At 32.4% G+C, this 24,572-nt stretch overlaps 2 protein-coding genes and 1 long non-coding RNA gene across 3 annotated transcripts; all 3 read right to left on the bottom strand.

Annotated features, from left to right (window-relative positions):
• Positions 1–84: 84 nt before the first annotated feature.
• On the bottom strand, positions 85–1,211 carry LOC144855893 (uncharacterized). Its single transcript, XR_013614873.1, has 3 exons — positions 1,158–1,211; positions 811–1,002; positions 85–174 (listed from the first exon to the last, which is right to left on the bottom strand). It is a non-coding gene; the product is annotated as an uncharacterized LOC144855893 (long non-coding RNA).
• Positions 1,212–1,550: 339 nt separating this feature from the next.
• Positions 1,551–10,098, bottom strand: LOC144855245 (uncharacterized). Its single transcript, XM_078713051.1, has 5 exons — positions 9,900–10,098; positions 9,599–9,652; positions 8,782–8,952; positions 7,709–7,756; positions 1,551–1,759 (listed from the first exon to the last, which is right to left on the bottom strand). Exons 1-5 carry the CDS (start codon positions 10,078–10,080, stop codon positions 1,551–1,553), a joined length of 663 nt encoding a protein of 220 aa, XP_078569177.1. The 5' UTR covers positions 10,081–10,098.
• A 4,981-nt stretch (positions 10,099–15,079) lies between these two features.
• Positions 15,080–24,187, bottom strand: LOC144855492 (guanine nucleotide-binding protein-like 3 homolog). The gene is made up of 15 exons (XM_078713382.1): positions 24,054–24,187; positions 23,727–23,782; positions 23,158–23,295; positions 22,878–22,994; positions 22,016–22,241; positions 21,318–21,421; positions 20,718–20,862; positions 19,357–19,444; positions 19,053–19,164; positions 18,405–18,470; positions 17,877–18,019; positions 17,284–17,420; positions 16,731–16,930; positions 16,359–16,563; positions 15,080–15,504 (listed from the first exon to the last, which is right to left on the bottom strand). Exons 1-15 carry the CDS (start codon positions 24,073–24,075, stop codon positions 15,398–15,400), a joined length of 1,866 nt encoding a protein of 621 aa, XP_078569508.1. The 5' UTR covers positions 24,076–24,187; the 3' UTR covers positions 15,080–15,397.
• Positions 24,188–24,572: the final 385 nt, after the last annotated feature.

Raw genomic sequence — 24,572 nt, 5'->3', positions numbered from 1 at the left:
CCATTGAACCAAACTAACAATTCTATATTATGGGAAATCAACCAATCAGGACTAAGTATTATTAATAGAGAAATACATCACTTGCTATTATTTCATCTTGATGATCGACTGGTGTGGGAAAGTCTTGTGTAGTAGATGGTATTCCACGGACTGGACCTACTGTTGTAGAAGATTCTGTGTAAATAAACAAAAACTTCAATTCTAAGTTGACTTTCAGCATTTTACTTAATTCGTTGGTTATCCGCACGGATAATTTCAATTATTATTTCTGATTTTTAATGAAATGGAGTAGAATTATAGAATAGGCTACCTCTTTAATGTGACGGAGATAAATCTATTTTTTTTGGGTTACACATCCAAAATCCAGATTTTCTGATAATTTATGTATAATTATTATTAAGAAAATGATATTTAATAGTAGATGTGGAAATTATTATATCATGAATAATGTATGAGAATAATTATTGTCATGTTAAAGATAGCTCATCTATTCCCTAAATATAAGTTAACCAATTAATTAGCACTCAGTGAGTGAAGTACTTGGCAAAATATTGGCACAGAGGGCGCATGTTGATATTTTGGAAGTTATTAATAACTGGCCAGATTTTTCTGGTTTTCTGAAAAGTCTGGTATTCGGAATGTATTTCGAACGGTAAAAATGAATTTGGGACTATTTAGAATTCAAGAAAACTCTGGTATTGGGAGAGTTTCCGGTTTTCAGAGACTCCGGTATTGGAAGAGTTGGCCGTTTTATCAAGGCTGATTTGGGCGTGGGGAGGTGCGCATCTTAGGGACGAAGGAAACACTTACCTCTAAAAACAAAATTGATAGTATAAGAAGGATCTACATAATAATAATAATAATAATCATCTTCCCATGTGACATGGCATTCGGTAGGCCCACTACTTGATGGATTCTGAAGTGTGAGGAGAGGACCACTATAATTTAAATTCAATTGTCCGTTTATTGACTCTATATTCTGACCAAGTGGACAGGTCGATCCTATTAGGAAGAGAAAAATGTTTATATTTGTGCCTAAAACATCTTTTTCAAAATACAAAGGGAGCATTTCAATTGTTTATTCAACACACTGGGACAATACATCTTTAAGAAATAAGTTTTAATTTCTACAAGAAATAAATATACTTCCATAATACCTTGTGCAGTAGATTCACTGACTGCTGCTGTAGGATCTGTAAAAACATTAAAAGTATAAACAAGTGTAAGCTTTAAGATACTTAACAAACCCTTCTTATGTCAATTAGTCTTACATTCATGTCATTAATGGATTTGGAAGCACTGTTGAAAGCACATTGTTGTTCCTATTCCTATTGACAAAGGGCATCTCATCCAGTGCACTCTTTGACCAGAGGAAGGCCAATACGTCTGAGGCAGATACTAGATGTAGGGGCTGCCATAAGAGTCAGCAGTGCTGATTTCAAATTCAAAATGGAGGAAATGGGGTGCCCAATTTGGGACGGGTAGCTATGCTGTCGAACGTTTGACATTTATGATGCTCAGACGTTTTATACAAGAACTCACTGTAACAATTAAAAAAAATCAGAGACAAAAAGATAATACTTCCCTCTTAAACCGAATTGAAATCTATATGTACGGTCATAGAAATGCCAATTCCATTTGATATAGCACTCGGTATATACATCTTCACTAGACGCTTTCTGTAGCGCAAGACGAAGTTTATTAACACTTAATGTTCCGTTTGTTGACCCTATATACGGGACATCTGGACAGGTTGATTCTACTAATAAAGTGAGAGATAAGTTAGTATTACAGCGCCTAATGTTCTTAAATAACTAAATAAATTTATAAATAGCCCAATAGAACATAAAAACAATATTACCAATAGGCTATAAAGCTCTGTCTACACTACCAAACTGGTTTGACAAAAAAAGTGTGATGTGCCCAAATATGGTGGTGATATGCCCAGATATTATGGACACATCACATTTTGTTGTCATATAAAGTTTGAAAGTGTAGACAGAGCTTTACTGACGTACATTTCAATTTGTAGCTCATAGCATCCATCACTATACGAGACAACAACATTGTTTTTACTTGATTCAGTGCTAATGTCAAGCCTCATGTACATCTTCATGGCATATTATTTATGTTTTATTTTGTTTTATTTATGTCTATACGCTGCATTAAGAAAATTAATTTTTTACTTAGCATTTAGTTAGTTCGATTATGTTATGTTTAATTTCTTTGAATAAACTAATGTCTGTTACAACATTTTTGTATGTGAATCGAAAGTAACATTAATAATACGTTTGATGATAAAAGTAGGATGATTCTACAAAAGTAAAAACAAATCTTATTTTATTTAGTTATTTTCAATTCAAATGTCAACATTTCTTTTTCAATTGATATTTCATAAATAATAATTATGTAGATAAAACAGTGGCAGATTGATATTTAGCGTTGTAATTAATACTATTTTCATTTTTTTTAAAAGATACGCCCGTTTGTGAAATCTCTCATCCACACCATACTTAGTCACAAATATGTAGTTTCATATCAAATTTATAACTTACGCATGAAAGCTTTACAAACACTCCAATATAAAATAAAAACAATATGGTTGCAATACTGAAATTCCATGTAATTTGTTGTTAAGCCACCTGACTATTATAACTCAGCAACACAGCAACAAATACGGGTATCTTCTTGATTTAGAGCTTATATGGTTGAGTCTCTAACAATCTCCGTGGTAACACTACTATTATGTTCATATCAATTGGTTTTATTGTGAATACTCTGAATGGTAATCGTTCATTAATACTCTTGTAGATCATTTTTTTTCCTTGTTAGTTATCTTTGACTGTCTACTGCAAAACGATATCAAGTCCGCCACTACCATATAATTTGCACCTAAAATCAGAACTCTAGGTGCCTCTTTAGCAGAGATATACCTGAAAAGTGAAAATTTTGGGTCCGCCATTTTGAAATCCAAAATGGCGGTTTCCCCTGACCAAATGTTGTGCAACCCTTCCATTTCATGTTTTTGACACCCTAATGAATAACTGTGCAAAGTTTCAAAATTGTATCACAATTTGAAGGATTGGTTCACTTAACAGGCCTACTATCCCATCTCCAAGCTACTTTAAATCATTGAAACTGGTATTGTTTGCAAGTATTTGATTCGACACAGGAAGTGATTGAAAAAAGATGATGTATCAACCTCAACCTCTATGATATTTAATTTCCGTAGATATAAGACCTATACCTGCTTTTTATCTTTTGTGGTTCACCACCACCTTTATTCATTCAATGTTTCGTTACATCATTTCTAAACATTTTCTACCTTTTTTCATTATTTTCTGTTTTTTCCTCATTGATATCATAATTTTAACCTTTATTATCATACCATTAGTAAACATTAGCATTCATTTAGTATTTTTGTTTACTGAATTACTAAACATCAATACAAAGTATTAGTACCTGATGATGACCTATGGTCGAAAGTACTTGTATAATAAATATTTTTATTTTGAGGCAGAAACAAGAAATTTGTCTGTTTTATTTTTATATATAAAAGACCTATACCTAATGACTTTGTATGATACCAATTGCAATATAATACAAAGACATTTAATCTAAACAATTTCATTTAAGAACAGAAATACAAAAGGATGACACTCGTGCACTTTCTACTTAAATCGTAATAATTATTGAATGGAATTGTTTATACGTTCAGAATGTTCACCAAGTCTACCATAAAATTAATAATATGCATTCAATGTAACATTCATATAAGGACCACCTGAATAGTTTCAGTTATACTAAAAAATGTTTTGTTCTTTTCAATTCATATATCAACATTTGTTTTTCAATTGATATCTCATAAACACATTTTCCCCAATCATTAATTATGTAATAAAATATTACTACTGTACTATTTTCGTTTTAAACATACGCCCGTTTGTCAAATTTGTACATCCATGGTGACAGTAACGCAAAATATGGTGACATAAACGCAGTTGAGTTAAGTTGAACTGTTCTACTAATGATAATCAAAGTATATAAATGATTGTAACTTCAATAAACTAAACTTTTCTTTATAGAACCACACACGTGGTGTACCACAGACTTTATAATATCAACAAATTGATTTTATAATATATATAAATATATAATATAGATATATAACTTACAAAGTGCTTTACAAACGGCACAATATAAAATAACAAGGCCAACAGCCATAAGTCGAGTGCTAAAACGCATAGTGATACCGGACCGACAGACAGACCGACATAGTGAACTATAGAGTAAAATGAGTTACAAATATTGAAATTTCATTTTGTAGCTTATAGAAGATACCACGACAGGCTGACTACAACCTGTCCATCACCTTGCTTTAGAGCTAATTATACTATTTACTCCATGGTAACACTAAACTATCATTTTCATGTCAATTTGTTTTATTGTGAATACTATGAATGATCAGGACATTCATTATCTATTGTAGTGAACATGACAGATAATCTTGTTTTTTCTCTCTTTGATTGCCTACTTTAAAGCTCTCTGTCTACATTATGAAACTAGACAAAAAGTGTGATGTGCACAAATATGGTATTGATATACTCAAATATGGTAGTGATATGACTTCATCATGTCTATATAGGCCTATAGGCACATCACATGTTTGGTCACATAAAGTTTTTGTAGTGTAGACAGAGCTTTAACTTGTTTTCTATTCAATTTTCAACACTTCTTTTCTTTCAAGAAATCTTATAAAACACCTAGACGAATCCATCCTCTGTGTGTCCCTCCCTCTTTTTTTTCTCGTAACATAATACTCGTAACATAATACTGATTGTTAGATATCTTAGGTATTACATTGGCATTAAAAATGTTATTATATCTGAAAATAAAACAAAATGGTGAATATGCCATTTTGATATCACATAATAGTTATTCACTTTGACCAACAAATTGTATCCAATCAAATTGTCTGTCAGACATTGGTTTCTAGTTAAAATTTACAGTTTATTTATTTTTTTAAATTAGTGAAATCATTATTTATGTTTGTTTCTACGAAAGTGAATAACTTAATTAAAACAAAGGAAAAAATATTCCGCAAATGTATTACTATTATTGAGTGTGGTACAGTACATTGAGAGAACATCATGCATTCATAACAACATTGCGTTGAAAGCAGTTCAATAATGAAATGGAATACAATTCCCAATAATGATATCTCTATTAAATACTTAGCTAGGACTAACAACTACATTATGTATCTTGCTTAAAATTGTACTTAAGTAAAAAATACAGAAGCACTTACCAACTATATGTCACCACAGTAAACAAAATAACCGCCACAATGTTATCCGCTTGTTAACAGCATACACACAAAGATACAAGCCTACCGAGTCAAGCAAGCATGCTTAACAAGCCTAATTTGCATAAGATATACGTGGAGCACCTGTAAAACAAAGCTACTGTATACGCTTCAGTGATTCAGAGCAATTACAACATTTCATCTAAGGCAACTACCAAGAGACACCCAATGGGCAAAAACAACTTCATCGATTATTACGACATAGTAGGTTGTCTAGTGTAGTTTTCCTAGAGGATAGTTGTTCGTTGTGAGTAGTTGTCATCATGGGGGAAAATTAGTTATTTGGAGGTTGTTTTTCCAGGGGTTATTCTGTAGTGGAGATGTAGCTTGGTGGTTAACATGATTGCCTTCTAATCCCAGAGTTCAGGGTTCAGTCCTAACCTAGTGCCAAGGTTGTAACTCACGGCTCGTTCACCTCCACTCCACTCCCTAATAGAGACTTAGTTTATAAGCACGATAAATGATACATAGTTTATCCTTATCCGAGTTGCTTGCGTTTGGATGCGTATAAAAACAGAAGAAAAAGAAGAATATACATTTTAAACAACACATTTTTCTGTGCATTTTGGAACACTTTTACATACTTTTTTTATTGTTAATTACTCCATTTGCTCAAAAGCCATTGCATTTGATAAACAAAACTGATCAATTTGTAATTTTTAATGATCAAGGCGTACGATAATCAATGATTCGTCATCTGTCTATATCTATATCTCACTATAAACTTCAGGAGACCTGCGCATACTCTTAGCTTAACTTTCTAAACAATCCTGACGAACTTTTCATTAAATGGAATCAATTATTATTTTTCCAAATGGAACGAAAAATCAACCATTTAAAGTATAACAATTATAAGTGTTATAATATTGTGCAATACAAATTTACAAAAAACATCACCTTTCACTTGACTCTTAAATAAACAGGAATGCTACATTTACTACCAGTGCTGATGACCAATCAAAAACAAGTACAGTATGAATATTATTATTGTTATATCAAATTAGGCCCTGTTCAGACCCATGGCGTTTACACCGTTTTAGCGTACGACGACTGTCTTAACAGTTGGGGATTAGCGAGGCCTAAAAGGAGATGGGATCGTAGTCCGTATGTTTAAATACAAGGTGTATTTATTTATTTCATTTGTTATAAAAAAAATAATGGTAATCAGTTGATACATGTAGTTTGTAGCCTAGTTTGTTTTAAACAGTTGTATTTGTAGCCTAGTTAGGCCTTATATATTCTGGCCTTTTTGTTGTTGAAATCTATCTCACACATTGATGATACAGGATGTCAGCCTAGATCAAACCTTTCGCGTCATAACTAGTGTTGACCATGCAATCATTTAAGTATTATGAATATTCATTTTTCAATTTATTTAACTAATAAAACAAAACCAATTTATTTATTTATTATTCTTTGTGTAACCTCTTCAGTTGCTGTTTTTTCTAGTACACTGGGGTAACCCCCTACTCGTCTCGAAAGATGTAATAGGTTCTTTAAAGTGAACATGAGCCAGATGTGTACACTCATGGACCTACGGTTTGTAGTCCTTATCCGAGAAAACTCGTTCAACCATCATAACCATGGAGTGAGTGAGCCTCGAACCCTTGCCGATATTATGGCTACGTATCGGCCACTCACTCGCTCCAACAATGTCGTCTCGGGCCACAAAAGCCTTATGCATAACGATGATAATAATTCATGCATTTATGTAAATTTCATTAAAAAGTTCAAATGGCGCTATAATAAGTTTGAATTTAGTTTACAATACAATATTCCATTTAAAAAGTGACGCATAGAAAGATCCATATTATTCTAATAATTACACCTTTTCCTTCTAAACAGTCCACTTCATCCATCATCCGGCTATGTTAGTACGCCGAATTCCAATATCTTTGCGGTGGCCAAATGCCAATTTCTGCAAATTCTTTATGTCAAAATCATGTCACAGAGAGGTTAAATTCACACATTTAGATAGTACAAGTCTTGAAGGGTACACGTCTAGTATATTTTAAATACAATAGACTACAATTGTATCAACAATTCTTTGATTCATAAAAAAGCAAGAGTAGACTAGTATACAAATAATGAATGTTGAGTGTAATTCCCTTCCCTTGGCCAGGCCTACCTTTCATTTGATTCGAATGACAGTAATCTATTTAGATGTTTAAAACAAATAATGAATGTTTTATATTCGTGTAATGTTACAAATAATGGCATGAGGTGAATGATGAAAGGTTATATATCAACGAGGCGACAGCCACATAATGAGACAAGAGGTATTATCGGATGTGTAAAACATAGCACCAGCCCTCAAATCGGTATAAATATGTATTGCCATACCTTGTGTAGTAGTAGATTCTCTGTTTATACGTACTGTAAAGTCAGATTCTATAAAGTAGAAAACAAAATGATAGAAAGAAATTATCACACTTTGTGGTATTAAATGTGCCACGTTGTCCAAACAATTACCGTTTATAACGATAAATAAACTTACTGTACATTTTACTTACATAAAACAAGAAAAGAAAGAAAGAGATTGGAAAAGTTTTCATTCTAGAACTATAGGATAATTAAGTAATGCTGTCTTTGATAAAATAATATTTCTAAAATCAAATGACGTCATAATCAATAATAGCAATAAAATCGTTGTATGTCACTATGCTATGCTACTACTAATCATAACGTCATTTGATTGGACTTAGCAGCATAAACAGTTATCCTAATAGTTCTAGGATGAAACGTTTTTTATTTCACTTTATTTATCTGTAGGAAAAATGCATATTGATCGTTATCTTCCTAGCTTAACTCGACAAAAATACTAGCCATACTACCAGCGCTTTACTGTATTTAAGAAGTGTGAGGTACAAATCATCAAAGATAGAAAATCAAAGTATAGTAATGTATTGATAGCAACAGCCTTTATAAAAAGCACAATAGAAAGTGCATTATACAAAACCAAAATATAAATCTTTATAATGTATACATTTTTAACAACATTTCAATTAATATTATACTTATTTTGACATTAACTCCTTTAAACTTGAATTAAGAAGTTTATTTCTAGATAAATTTTATCCTAATGTACGTATATATTTTAACAATATTAACTTTTAATGTTACTGTTTTTAGTTAACTTAGTGTGTAAACTTTTCTAGGCCATCAAAATGAATGTTATTAAATAAAAATACATTTTGTAAATCATCTCAATTTGATTTTTACCCGACCTAATTAACAAAATAGATTAATGACCATGTTTAATGCTTCTTTGTAGTATATTTTCTCCAACAATAGTTTATTGACTTTGTATGGTACATAAATAATGTAGTATGATACAGCAACCAACGCATTTGAATGAAAAATACTTTGTCACATTCTTTGAGAAAAAAGAGAAACAAAATGGTAAACAATCTTACCGCTTACACCGAAATAAACGGATTGTAAAAAAATGTCATCCACTGTGATATGGCACTCAATACGTTCACCACCTGAAGGATTCTGATGTGTCAAGTCAAATCTACCATCTTTATATCCAAAATAACTCAATGTTCCGTTTGTTGACTTCATATACGGTTTATTTGGACATTCTATTAAAGTGAAGAGAAAATAAAATATATTTTTGATCCCTACATCAAAATATCGTAACATATTTTAACACTATAATTAATCAATACATACTTGTTTGTTCTTGTGTTTGTATCTATTTGTTATGTTGTAGGCCTACGTTTCTAGTCCTATGGTGGTTGACAATTGTGGAAGAGAAGGGGAGAGAGGAGACTAATTTTAGAGTTGGGCCGGAGATTCCATGAGCATAAAATCATAGGATACTTTTCTCAAATATAGCAGTGTGTATAGTGTTGAATGGACTCATCAAGTTTTATCTACCACTGTAGGCCTATAATTACTATCATGGTGACGTAAAAAAGGAGGTTTATTGGCAAATGATCTCTCTCTCTAATATTTCAATTTTTCTGACCTGATCTACAATATAACGTATAAGCTATTAGCTTACGATTCTAAGTAACTACACTACAAATATATTTATTAAAATAATTTCACTTGGATCCAATAATTAATGTGTACATTTCTATTTCGTTGATCGTATATGAGAAAATGATAAGTACTTTATTAATTATTTAAATTATTTTAAAACAGAAATTTAAATTTAACGCATAGATTAAAATAGTTTATTCTGAAGAAACAAATCGGCCAGCTTAAAATAAGTTATCATACCTTGTGTAGTAGGTGTAGTCTTATTGACTGGACTTATTGTATTAGGTCTAGATTCTGTAAGTAGAAAACAGATACATATAATAGATTCTTCTTTCTTAATGGGACATTTATCTTAACCAGGAGAGGCATAAGCCAATATGTCTGATATGAGGCAGGGGCTGCCATAAGAGTCAGCAGTGCTGATTTTAAATGCTTAATGGGAAAATTTGAATTTGAAAATTAAGCAAAGCAAAGATGTTTTAGTGTAAACAATTTACTATTCTACTACTACTAAAACGAGACACAAAATGATGACACTCACCTCTTAAACCGAAATGAATATTGAATTGATCATCCCAATACCATGCGATTTGACACACAGTAGGTCCACCACTTGATGGATTCTGAAGTGTGAGGTTAAGATTACCACAATAATAAGAATAATCAAATTTTCCCTCTATTGACTCTATATATTCGTCATCCGGACAGTTAGTCTTACTCATATCTATTATTAAACGGAAGAAACAAATTTAATAAATCAATACATGTATTTGTGTGTATTTTTTCATTATCTTAACCAAAATATAGAAACTGTATACTAACCATCTTGTGCTTTACAAAAAACCCAATAAATAATAAAAACAAGAAATTTCCAATACTGAAACTTCATTTTGTGAACAACTTCTCTAGGGGCGGATCCAAGATTTTGTGAAAAGGGGGAGGAGGCGCAACTGTAGAGAGTCCCCCAGAGCCATATATATTTTTATATATAATATGGCTCTGGAGTCCCCGCGTGCACCCCCTTGAATCTGCCTCTGTTCTCCATCTCCTTGCTTTAGGGAATATACGAGTCTTTGCAACTTCGCTAACATCTCCATGGTAACACTAAACAATTATTTTCATGTTAATTTGTTTTATTGTGCATATTCTGCACATCTATATATAAATTTACGTAAGGGCAAAATTTGGTAATTTGCGAGTTATTTTTTACTCGATGGTATATGAAGTTGGTTAGAATCTCGGTACTGATTTTAACCACCTGATGTAACCCTGTTTACTAATTAAATTGAGTTAGATAATTAGTTATGGACAATTAAAACGAATTTAGGTTCAATGATTTGCCCCAAATAGGGGTGTTTTCCGATCGTGCTATACATTGTCTAATGGATGTCCTCTTGAAAAATACCCGCTTACAATAATACGAGGATGCTTCGCATTTTCCTATCTCCTCCTACGATAATTGTTTTTAATGGCTGAAAACTGATTGGACTGCTCGAGTACAGTATCATAATGTTGAAGACAGGCCGATTTTCTTTAAAAAATACTATTTTTATAGATTTCATATACGTTTATACAACTGTATTGATTTGCGATGAATGGAACATTCCAATATAACTATTTTGTTTAACCATGGACGTATACCTCCATCTTTTAACACAAGTAGGTAAATTTATGGGGCCTTGGAGAATAAACATAAATAGTATTGCAATGCTATACAATAGTGTAAATAGGTATTTAACCACTTTTGATTGCCATTTGAATCGCAAATTTCTTATTGTGATGTGAGTGTTGGTACTGTTAGATATAAAAAACAAAAATACAAATAAATTTTATTACTGTGAGTGTGGGTAGCCGCTACTGTTAGATTATAAACACATAATATACAAAATACACTACATTACTGACAGTTGCTTCTCAAAGTTTGTATTAAATAATAATTACAAACGTAGTGTATCGTTACATGTACTTTACTATTTAATAAAGTATTAAAATATTTCATTACTGAGTGGATAAAGAACATATTTAAAATTGTTCCTCTTTGTACCTATCCTCTTCCCCATCCCTCAACTCTAATTTTACATACAAAACACTTGGGTTTGTTTAAAATGAGTCCAAATCATTCATTTTGTGACAAGTTTCTCTTTCGGAATTAATTCCCAGGGTGCTAATTTTGGTTGACTACATAAATCATCGTGTCTATTCGTTTCTGTAAATGACAATGTATTATAGTCGTGCGGTACGTACATTTGAAATCGCCAGTTTTTTTACGCTGAAATTACTGTGTATTCGAGAACCATTTGTGGGCACGACCTAGATGGTACGCTCGCGTACCATCTAGTTCTGAAAATTAATATTTTCCTTTGTACGTGTTTTGAAAATGACTACATAAAGCAATATGTTACACTAATTTTGATATTTATGTATAATTTTACATAGTAAGTAAACATTTAAATCAAACCAAAAGCGGTTATATCAACTACCATACGTTTGATTTAAAGACCACCCATGGATTTTTACAAAACGGTTTTTTTACTTCATTATATATTTTTATTTTATAAATAGAATAAGTAGCGATGGGATAATATAATCTGTTTTTTTGTATAATTTCCACTGCCACAAAAAGAGCTCTTTAAAAGAGCGTTTACTACCATCAGTTGTTTTAAAAATGTTATCTATATTTCTCCATAATTTATTGTTACTTGGACATTCAAAAAAACATGTTTTTCATCGTCTAAGGCATCACAATTATTGCATTTGCTAGTACTCTTAATATTCCACATACATAATCGACTATTTGTAGGCATAGTTCGATTCAACAATTTATAATTAAATTGTGCGTATTTTTTTGTTTTTTTTTCATTTAATACTTTTTGTCTCCAAACATCTTACCATTGTATTGTCTTATTGCATACTCTCTCCCATTTATGTATACATTGAGGAGGAATAAAAATGTTTTTGACGAAGTGTAAATATGTATATTTTGTAGTCCTTTCTAATATCTACCTGTTTATTGTTCTTAATTACATTTATTCACATTTTTGGAATTGCCTCAACAATTATATTGTATTCACTAATCCAATTTCTTTTTATAATAATGTTTAGAGCAAAAAAATCAATCCAAAATATTACTGATTAAGTATCTTTTACCTTGAATTCCTTTCATTTTTTTATATATACTATATGTTTTGTAGATAGTTACCTTTTTGTAAATGTGTGTGTACTAATGTAAATTACTTTGTTAGTTGTCTTTGAATTATTTTTATTATATTGTTAATGTTCTCTACTGAACCACTTTGGAAATCAATTCTTTAGCACTGAAAGTGTCATTCAGTAAAGACAGAATAAATAAATAAATAAAATAGTCGATTATGTAGATCAAATTATAATTACGATTCTGTACCAACGATAAGCTGGTAAGCTTATTCGACGGATTAGTAGAATAATGAGTGAATACTACGTTCAAAACTTGGGGGTATAACATGGAATTGTGTATAGACGCTCAGGGTTATAGTATGCCCAAGTAAAAACGTGGTAGCATAAGGTTATAGGAATAATTCGCATTCCCAATGTTAAAATACAGGTGATAGCCGATGTACGCCTACGATTTTGTAAAGAAAACGAATACTGTAAACGTAGGGCCTACATTTCAAATTTTAGAAAGATATGACAATACAGTTCAAAAGCCTACATAAATAATCAAAAATGTTTATTATTACAAATGGAAGTGAACTAAAGTAATCCACGACAACATGGCTTTTCTTTTACTTGAATATTGTGGCTAACTTATCGACTCACCTCTTTAAACGACAATTCTGCCGTTTGCGATGTTCCTGCTTTTATAGTCTTGAATATTTGATCTATATATAAATTTACGTAAGGGCAAAATTCGGTAAATCGCGCGTTACTTCTAGAATGTTTAATCGATGATATATAAGGTTGGTTAGTAGGCCTACTTTCGGTACTGATTTTAACCACCTGATGTAACCCTGTTTACTAATTGAGTTAGATAACTAGTTATTGACAATTAAAACGAATTTAGGTTCAACGATTTGCTCCAAATAGGGGTGTTTTCCGATCGTGGTACTGTCTAATGGATGTCCATCTTGAAAAATACCCGCACAAAATAATACGAGAATGTTTCTTTTTGGAAAATGCGGCCGTTAAGAGAGGTGGCCGCTAATAGAGGTTCAACTGTATTAATGTTATCCTTACTTGAAAACACTTGCAAATAGATCGCTTAGGTATTCTTTCCAATTCTATTCAATATAAAACACTATTAAAAAGATAAGATTTTCGAATTAAAAAAAAATCTTTATACTTACTTGATTTACAAACGGTCCAGTACAAAATAAAAACCAAAAATTTCCCATACTGAAATTCCATTTTTGTAGCTTGAAGAAAAGTCATACAACAATTACATAATTCTTGTTTTAGAGCTACTGTGCAATGTTAATCTAGAAATATCTCCATGGTAACACTAAATGCTTAATTTACTGTATTTCCAATGTTAATTTGTATTGTGGTGTATACTTAAGCAGTGAATAGTGTATGTTCTATTTTTAAAATTAAAAACTATAATTAAGTCCAAGTAGTTTAATCTAACAACTTACAATTGTGTTTAAAATCCATTAATTTTCTACTGCAATTATATTTAGTTGATAGAGGAAATATAATTTCCTCAATGCTACAATATATATATATATATATATATTTCCTCAATGCTACAATTGTGTTTATTTCTGGTAATTGTTGACAAAAAATGTTTTGCTTGTGTTTTTCTTTGTTTGTTTCCTACTGCTTGGCTTATTTTTACTTTAACTTTCATATTTTTTTTTCTGGTTTTACAAAAACACAATGTCAAGTCAATGGAATATGCGAGTACTTGGTAATAACTGCCATGGCGTTCATTCATCTCAAGAGCTTTCTGACTTTCTGTATCTATTTTCTAAACTACAACTTTTTAAGCGTTTTATACATTTTATCGTATTTTAACCTTTAACTATCTACTTTTTAAACTTAAGTTTTTGTGCAACAATATGTGTGTATTCTATTTTTTAATGTTTGTTTGTAAATGTTGACAAAAAATGTTTTGTTGGTGTTTTTCTTTCTTTGTTTCCTACTGCTTGGCTTATTTTTACTTTGACTTTCATATTTTTCTTCTGGTTTTACAAAATAATACTTGGTAATAACTGCCACGGCATTCATTTATCTGAAGAGCTTTCTGAGGAGATATAACCAGGGACAAATGAGATTACAATCTCACTCTTTCCGGATTGAACTAAGAACATCAGTATTTCAAAGTATACTATATACTGGGTTTGTCTGTACACTTGATATGTTATTCTAATTGGTAATATCCACCTTGTTAAATAGATCAGTCAATCTTGCAACTCATGAAATATTATCACCATTCAACTTGTATATTATAACACACTCGATTGTATTCTTGCAATTTGATTGGTCAATTACACATCATGTGTCATTTGAAATTATCCCTATTTAACATAATATTAAGTTCCGTTCAGTTTCCTGTAATCATTGAGAATTTTTGCCATGTGACGACGTTGACTGAAATTCAAAAACCAACTTGTTCTACTCAACGTCTAAAGTTGCAGTACTGCTTATTTTCATGGCCTAGCTTCCCAGCCTAGCATTCATCAATTTACCATGGATAAATTGAATAAAGGTTATAAAACAAATAATGAATGTTTTGTACTCAACTCATAAACAGTCATTATTTATATTCTAGTTCAACAAAAAAGTAATTTTTCTCTAAAATTACTTATTAGTACCCCAATTAAATTATTTCAAGTAGGTTACTATTATATTTATCAGTTTGTCAGTGCTATTATTGTATTCTTTACTATAAAGTTCCAATCTGGTTTTTATCCTATGTGGTGTTCTTACAAATCCAATTTAGGTTTTCAATATTGGCCGTTTTTGTTATTAAAATTAAATAAAACTTATTTTATATTTAAAACAAATCTTGGTACAAATAATTATCAGAATTATGCAGGGTATTTAAAACATATCTGAAAATTATTTGAAATCCGTCTTGAAATCATAATCATCGTTGTCAGCAGCACTTCCTCCTAACATTTCAAATGCAGAGGTGAAATTGTCAGCTAAGCTTGTTGCCACAGCATCTGAAATAAAAACAAATATTTAATGAATTTATTTTCTGATGAAAAAGAAAAAAATGATACGTATATACAGAAAAACCTTGAAAAGAATCCTCTTTGGTTTGCAAACGTAATCTAAAAAAGAAGCCCATCTAGAATCAAGCCAACTTGGCTTTTTTTCAAGAGAGACTATTAAAATATCACAGAAATGATTTAACATCAGTGAACTGTATAATATCAATTTTTGTTTTAATAAAATAGGTGCTTAGGTCATGGTAAATAGATTATATGGTAACCGTAAAGCTGCCTTTATGTAAAATTTGCAAATATAGAATAAAAGTTAAATACTGAAATTGATGGTGAAAAAATAAATAGATAAATCTGGCAATAATTTTATTCTCCTCTGTTTGTTACATTGAACTAAGTTCTCTAACAATCGTAAATAATTTCTCAAATTAAAAGCCTCTTTGACATTTGAGTTGTACTGTTGAGCAGTGTTTCAATTCTGATGGGCAAAATAAATAAGGAGTTATGGTTATGGTGGTTATGATGCTTGGCTACCACTCCAAGGGTCCTGGGTTCAAGTCTCGTTACATGTCAGGATTTTTTGTAAGGACAAAAATTACAACTCCACTCCCAAAGACTTGTAAGAAGACTTTGTTTATGTAGAGCATCTTGTGTATATGTTTGTCTTGTGAACCTCTGAAGGTTTCTAATGATCAGCAATTGCTGGATGGATCACCCTCAATATATAAAGTAAAACAAAAAACAAAAAAAAACATGGCTCATGAATATAGGATTTCCATAACCAGTTTACAATGATCAGACGGCCTTCAAAGCAGTTGAGTCTACAACGCGTATGAAGAAGCAAGACGTACCAGTTCTTCGGCGTTTCTTTAGCATTTTCTTGTACGATTTCTTCTGGTTCTTATTGGCTGTTAATGTATGATCATCATTTGTAATATCAACATTTTCATTCGGGTTCGCAAACATGTAAGCCGGTAACTTAGCGACTGATGCCATAGATGATGCTTGTTTCTGATTGGCCCTCTTAGATGGCAAGTTAACTGTTACACCCGATAACTATAAGAAAATGTAAAATGCTGTATTTTTTAAAAACTAAAAAACAATTAGAAACTTTTTACGTCTGAGGTTTTATGAGGCATGTTGAATTTACATATTCAACTGGCTGATTTGCATATTCAGGAGGGAAAAGAATACAGATGGGTTCTACATCTATTTATTCTAACCTTATCTTTCTTATTGTCTTCTTCATCGCTTTCCTCCATTGATTCCTCATCTTCTTCTTCTTCTTCCTCTTCAGATTCCCCCTCTTCACTATTCTCCATCTCTTCCTCAATACTTTGAAGCTCACTGTCATCTTCAACGATTCCTTTTGAGGGACCAGTAGACTCATATAAAATAGCTGAGCTTGGCTTAGTGTGTAAACCTAAGAAAAATACTCAAGAAACTATTGTATACCATAAATTTTGGTTGGGGTGCTTTTTCTCATTCTCAGATTTTCCTCATCAAAGTTGAGGGAATCTGTTGGCCCAACTGAGATTCCAACCCAGAATTGTATGCCTGATATGCAGACATCCTACCATTAGACCACTGGGGCTTTCATGGGCATTATTCAAATTTGATTGGATAGTGACACCCCTATGGAATGAAAATAAAAGTCATCATGAAAACAAATGCAGAACATCTATCGTTTTTGTGACATCAAAGTTGTCAAGTTTCTTTAACCTACCAACCCACATACAATGGCAACATTTTATACTAGTACTACTATACTCTTACCTTGCAGAATTTCTTTTTCTTCTTTCTCAAGAGCTGACATATCAAATGCTTTTCCTAACTCTGTCACAATTTCTGCTGTTATGTGTGTTGGTAAGGTGTGCTGTTCTGGTGGATGTGTGTAATAGGATATTTTTCCGCTACACCAAAAAAAAAAAAAAAAATTAAAAACTTTAGGTTGTCCTACAAGGGGCAAGAAAAAACATTTATATTGAAGAAATAATATCATTAAAATCCGGTTTTCCACTAATTGTTTGTGCAAATTGAAATCGTTGATTCTATATGCTTGCAGTTTCATCTTCCAAATCACTTTCTGCGATGAAGTCATTGTGTTTTTCATTTAGGCAGTAGTCCAAAGAGTTTCAATATTTTGAAAAAATTGCGCAACCAATAATAGTGCAGGAAATGAGTGATGACATACTCATGAGCACTCATGCGAATCGAACACATCTAGCTGATGTGTCCTAGTACATCTTCCGAGATAAGTAGGGGGTTACCCAGGTGTACTAGTCATACACAGCCACTGATCATAACTGTGACCTCTGGGAGAACAGTCTTTGCCTGAAGAGGCTACCCAGTATAAAATAAATAATAACCTGTTCCAATCTATAAGCACACCCACAGCCGCTTTGTCAACATCTGGTATGCCGCCTTTCTTCAGCTTGCCTTGTTTGTTAGCCAGTAACGACAAAAATTCATGAACATCACTAAATTCTGGCACCGAATAATGCATCATTAACTAAAGATTTTAGAAATTATAAGTTTTATTTATCTGAGAATTTTTTTTTTTCATTTTTGGCTAATTGCGTGCATTTCAAAATGCCAGGGTTGGGTCACAAATTGCAATAAAAGTGCAAGAGGAGGTCATTTGCACTTAAATTTTTATAGTAAAAAAAAATTTAAAATAAAACAATAATTAAAACAATAACAAAACAATAATTAAACATTTAGATTGTATTATTGTCATGGAAATTGGTATTCATGTATAAATGTGTCGAGTATTAATTAATTTTTTTTTTTATTTTATCAAAATCGGACAATAAAAACTAAATTGCCCACTGTTACTGCCCACTGTTACTACTGACGGTGTATATCCACAAAAACAATTATTGTATTTCACTTGCCTGACTCTTGTTACATCTTCTTAATATTGCCTGAACAGGTCCAATTTGATCATCTAAAGTTTCAATCTACAAACAAAATAAATTTAAATAGTTTTTATTTTGCCCAAGGACCCCAACAAGGCATTATTTTCACCTCACCACCAAACATTGACATACTCCCTGGGAATGTTTAAATAACTGTTTTTATGTTGAATCTATATATTAACTGTACAAAAGGTTACAATAGATTCAGGACCCAATAAATAAGCCCACCCACCACCCAATAAATAAGCCCACCCACCACCCAATAAATAAGCCCACCCACCACCCAATAAATAAGCCCACCCACCTTCAACATGAAATCATGATAAGTTTGGGGGTTGGGCTTATACACGAGGATCCAAAAATGCAGATCGTCAAAAACAGCACATGTACTGTGTATTCAATCATGGAAATCATCCCTCCTCTGAAACCACCACACTAGTGGGTGGGCTTATACCCGAGTGCCTCATTTTGCATGAAAATTAGTCAAAAGTCGGGAGTGGGCTTATACCCGAGTATGGGATTATACCCGGGTCAGTACGGTAGTTTCCATTCAGAAACAAAAACGATGGAACAAGCATAGTCATTCTCTTGTTTTAAACATTTCCCTGTACATGATTGACTCACCTTGACACAGTTTCTTAGAGCCATGGCAGCATCATCATTGCCTGAAGCAAGCACAACGCCAGGACTATCCAGTAACCTAACATGCTTATCCAGATGGACCTCTTGCATCGACCTACAAGAAATATATTACTGGTTTATATACTATCAATACACAACAGTACTGTAGCCACTCTGGTGCATTGCCACATAACAACTCTTATACAACTGCAATTTTACCTAATCTAATATTTTCTATTTTTTTTATTTATGTAATGTGGAAATGCTAAACAAATGAAATTCCCACCTAAATAATTTGCATACTTACTTTGTGACACCTGGCATTGCACCAACGTTACAGGTCCTTGACCTTTTCAAAGAATTTATTAAGCTACTCTTGCCAACATTTGGAAAACCTACAATAGATACAGCATTTATAAAGTTAAAACTGAGGCTATAATTAGAGTCCATATATTGACATGTTGAGCTGTTGAGTGTTATAGTAAGAGGTGTCAAGTGTTATAGTAAGAAGTGTCACGATAAGAATGGTAAGAAGTGTAGAATGTTATAGTAAGTGTCGAGTGTCAAAGTAAGAAGTGTTGAGTGTCAAAGTAAGAAGTGTCGAGTGTCAAAGTAAGAAGTGTCGAGTGTCAAAGTAAGAAGCGTCGAGTGTCAAAGTAAGAAGTGTTGTGTGTCAAAGTAAGAAGTGTTGAGTGTCAAAGTAAGAAGTGTTGAGTGTCAAAGTAAGAAGTGTTGAGTGTCAAAGTAAGAAGCGTTGAGTGTCAAAGTAAGAAGCGTTGAGTGTCAAAGTAAGAAGCGTTGAGTGTAAAAGTAAGAAGTGCCAAGTGTCACTGTAAGAAATTTCAAGTATCACTGTAAGAGTGTCGAGAGCCACAGTAAGATGTGTCGAGTGTCACAAGTGTTGACTGTTACAGTGTCGAGTTTCACAGTGTGGAGTGTTACGGTAAAAGAAATGTTGAGTCTCACATAAGTGTCATGATAAGAAGTGTCATGGTAGATGTGTAGAGCATCACAGTAGGTGTTAAGCATCACATTAGAGTTGTCAAATTTCATGATAGATATGTAGAGTGTCATGGTAGATATGTAGAGTGTCATGGTAGATATGTAGAGTGCCATGGTAGATGTTTAGATCATCATTATAGATGTGTAGAGCGTCACAGTAGAGGTGTTAAGCATTACAGTAGATGTATAGAGCATCATGGTAGACATGTACTAGAGTGTCATAGTAGATGTGTAGATCATCATTATAGATGTGTAGAGCATCATGGTAGATGTGTAGAGCGTCATGGTAGATGTGTAGAGCGTCATGGTAGATGTGTAGAGCGTCATGGTAGATGTGTAGAGCGTCATGGTAGATGTGTAGAGCGTTATGGTAGATGTGTAGAGCGTTATGGTAGATGTGTAGAGTGTTATGGTAGATGTGTAGAGTGTTATGGTAGATGTGTAGAGTGTTATGGTAGATGTGTAGAGTGTTATGGTAGATGTGTAGAGTGTTATGGTAGATGTGTAGAGTGTTATGGTAGATGTGTAGAGTGTTATGGTAGATGTGTAGAGTGTTATGGTAGATGTGTAGAGCCTTCGTGTTGAGTGTAACGCTGAACTGCTTCCAGGCTCTGGTGAGAACGCTGTAGCATTGCTTTTTAACATGAATAATATATTTTCACATACCTACAACACCAACTGTTATAGTAGTCTTGATGCCAGAATTTCTACAATAATTAGCTAACAGTTTAATTAAAGATTCTGCTCCCAAGCACTGACTTGACTGAAGAAGATCTTTACTACTTAGATTAACAGGAATTTTACTACGACCCTATAGAAGTAAGATTAAGAATTCCATAGCTGATCAGATTAAGATTAATTTTTAAGAAAAACACTAAATTTTGGTTGATGTACAATCACTTTTACATCAGCCTACAAATCTGCATTATTGCATTCAATGTAATTAGTTGGATGCTTTTTAAATCTGGCGTAATTGTACCGAGTACATTACTTGTGAAAACAATTCCTTGCCCGCTTTTAGTTTCCACCACAAACTTGTTTTTCATAAGTATTATCAAATGTACCAAGTATTCTGTACAATTGCGTCAGAGTTTGGAAAACATCCAACTTAACTACCATAAGATATTTTTGTCACATAAATCAATTTTAACTCGAATTTATACACGGCTTGTGGATTTGTTTCTAAGATTATTATTATACTGTTTTCTATGGATAGGAATCCCGAAATAAAGACAAATAATATGAAAAGTAATTTCTCATGCTCACCAAATTTTGTTTCTGCGTTTGTGTGGATGCTTTGAATGCAACTGTTGGAAACTCGTTTCTAAGATGTTTTAACCATTTTTCTGCATTTTCTTTTGGTACAAGATCTGAAATAAAGAGAGCGCTGTGTTAATAATAAATAAGGTAAAAAACAAGAGATTGTATTATTATTGCACAGATGTACCCAAATATGGTAGTGATATCCTTAAATATGGTAGTGATATGACATATGGGGCACAACACATGCTTAGTATAAATACCTTATTTACGAACAGAATTGCTTATAATTAGGAGTAGAAAAGTTTTATTTAATTGAATACAAGTTCACTCACAATATGAAGCTAATAAAAATGTGGTTATATCATAAAAAAATCACAATTTTTCCACGGTTTTTACCATTTTCCTACAATCGTGTTTAAAAGTTTTCCATATTATAGTCCACCTGTACATCAAACCAAACAATGTGCTATTGATGGTGTTTGCTGTGATACTTAAGCTCTTTCTACACTATCAAACTTGACAAAAGAATGTGATATGCCCATAAATGGACACGATGACGTCATATCACTACCATATTTGGGTATATCACTACCATATTTGGGCACGTCACACTTTGTAAGTCATACTAGTTTGATAGTGTAGACAGGATTTATGGTAGTATTAATCACAGGAATGTATTTTTAGGCTAAAACTGAACTCACCTATTTTATTTAGAATAAGTACTAATTTTTTATCCAAACCGGAAGCAAGGACTGCTTGTTCCAGTTCAGTGCATCGTGAGCTGAGCGGGTCACGAGCATCAAGAACTTGTAAAACGACATCCGAGGCATTTAGAACCTTCTTAAATTCGCGGTAGTAGGCTTTCCGTGTAGAATCAATTTCTTTACGAGTATTAGTTACGGCATCTGACTCTCCTTGTAATGCCATCTACATAAAAAATGGTAATTAATGCGTCAACTTTTATGACTAATTAAACCTTTTGCACACTGAACATTCTGTGCAGATAATCAACATGGTTAATTAACTTGGTCTAAATAGGTTAATTAACTTGGTCTAAATAGGTTAATTAACTTGATCTAAACAGGTCGATTAACTTGGTCTAAACAGGTTGATTAACTGTAACAGGTTAAACTTGGTTTAACCAGGTTAACTAATTTTGTCTGAATGGTTAACTTTAGTCAAACTGGTTTAACTTGGTCTTAATTAACTAACATGGTCTAAACAGGTTAACACCCAAAAAGCACAGTAAGAACAGTGATAGATGTTGAAGTCACCCAGGGTTCAAGCTATTAATGAACTGCAATTTGAGCCAGTTGATTGAAATTTAGGTGTACAAGAGAAAAACTGAATCTTTTTTTATTGGTAGTCAGTGTCTTCCATTTCGATAATCTAATCTAGATGTCACTAAAGCAAGAACAAGCTTAGATGAAATATCTTCTTGCAGTGATAAAGGATTTTGAAATAAGGGGGAGGGAAAGGGGCGAGGGCCTAAAATGGTGAAATGAAGGCTGAGCCGGCTAGGCCCCACTGTCTTGTTGTAGGAAACATTTTCTTCCCATTTACCTTTTTTGCATAAAGTTTCTGTTTCTTTTCAGCATCTTTTGTTAGATGCTCAAGTTTTCTTTTCTTGATCAAATCTTTGTGTCTTTGTTCTTTTTGACGTTGCTTGTTTTCCTCTACCTGAAAAAAATAATAAATTAATACCATTACATTTTCTCTCTTGCTCCAGTAATAACTACTGAAACTTTAACTGCACTGAACTTTTTTGACAAACTGTTAACACTTGGTCATTTTGACCGGGAAGAAGTCCATTGTATACATACTTTGACCACAGTATACTTACTCTGACTTTCCTCTCTTCTGCTTCTCTCAATATCTTTTCTTTGAAAGGTGCCAAATTTGGTATTCCAATTTCCTTTTTAGGCTTTCTATGTGGTTCCTTTTTGCTCTTTCTTCGTGCCTTTTTATCATGAGCTTTGACCTAAGTAAAAAATAAAAATAAATATAAAGAACATTATTCACAGTTTCTCTTGAAGCATGGTGTAAGAAACTTATACATAAAATCTCGACTGGATGGACCACCCGTAAAATATTGTTGAAATTAATAAATAAAATAAATCATAAATTATTTAGTAATAGTAGTAGGTTTAGGCCTAGTCATTAAAAACATAGACCAAGAGCAATCAAAGATTTAATTTTTATATTAGAATGTATTCCTATTTTTTGTTGTTAAGAATTTGAATTTAAAAAAAAAATCAATATAGCCTACAGTATCTTTACTTTAATTTAAAAATAGGCCTAGTGTATGATTTCTTATAATTGTTAATATCGTATAAAAAAAATGTATTGATTGATCAATGTCAATGATAACTTTTTAAAGAATCTTTTTTAAAACATTTCAAATTGACTCACCTTTTTCTCAATCTTGTATTTCATTTTACACGTCATTCGTTTACTCTTGAGTTTTCCTAAAATAATGAAAAAAATATTTGTGAATTGTTGAATAGCCTAGGCCAGACAGGCCTACAAGCAATGGAAGGCTAGCTATGAAGGAGGCCTAGGCTAGTTTACTCGCGCCTCTCCCTCTATCTAGCTAGGCTAGGCCGCAACTAGCTAGGCCTAGCCTAACTAGGCCTAGCTAGGCCTAGGTAGGCCTAGCTAGCTAGCTAGGCTAAACATTTAGGCTAAAAAAAAAGCCTAGCCTGAATATTATAATAACAAAAAGAACAAACTACTCACTTGGTCTTCCTTTTTTAACCATTATAACTGTTTATTTTTGGGCCTAAATTATTTGTCACGTCTACACAAACAATTCAAAATGGTTGAATGTGGTGTTCTACGCGAAAAACACGTGTGTAACTGTTGTTCTTCCTTCTAGACTTTTGTACAGTCGTACTGTGGTTAAGAAATCAAACATTCTAAACCTACCAATTTGGTACCTCTAAGTGGACCGCGGCCGTGTACGTAGAAAAAACTGTTATGAAACCACGTACTAATGTTGCAATGCAAAAAAGGTTTTTTTTCTCGTGTTTCAATTTTAAAAGTTTTTAAATGTTATTAAAGAAAATCTTTTCTTCAAAAAACATTTTATTACAATCATTAAATGGCGACTCAATGTATAAAAAAGTTTTAATTTCCAAAAATCCGCTAAATTAAATGTATGTTTGTTTTTCTTTGAGATTTTTAATGTACAAATACATTTTTTACTGTACGGTGAAATAAATCTGTGAAATAAAATTGGCAAACTGGCCCTAATAC

The sequence above is a fragment of the Antedon bifida genome, chromosome 11 (assembly GCF_963402885.1).
Source record: "Antedon bifida chromosome 11, ecAntBifi1.1, whole genome shotgun sequence".
In the NCBI taxonomy this organism is placed as follows: domain Eukaryota; kingdom Metazoa; phylum Echinodermata; class Crinoidea; order Comatulida; family Antedonidae; genus Antedon; species Antedon bifida.
Note: the sequence above shows the minus strand (reverse complement) of the source record. Positions and strands in the feature narration are given on the sequence as shown.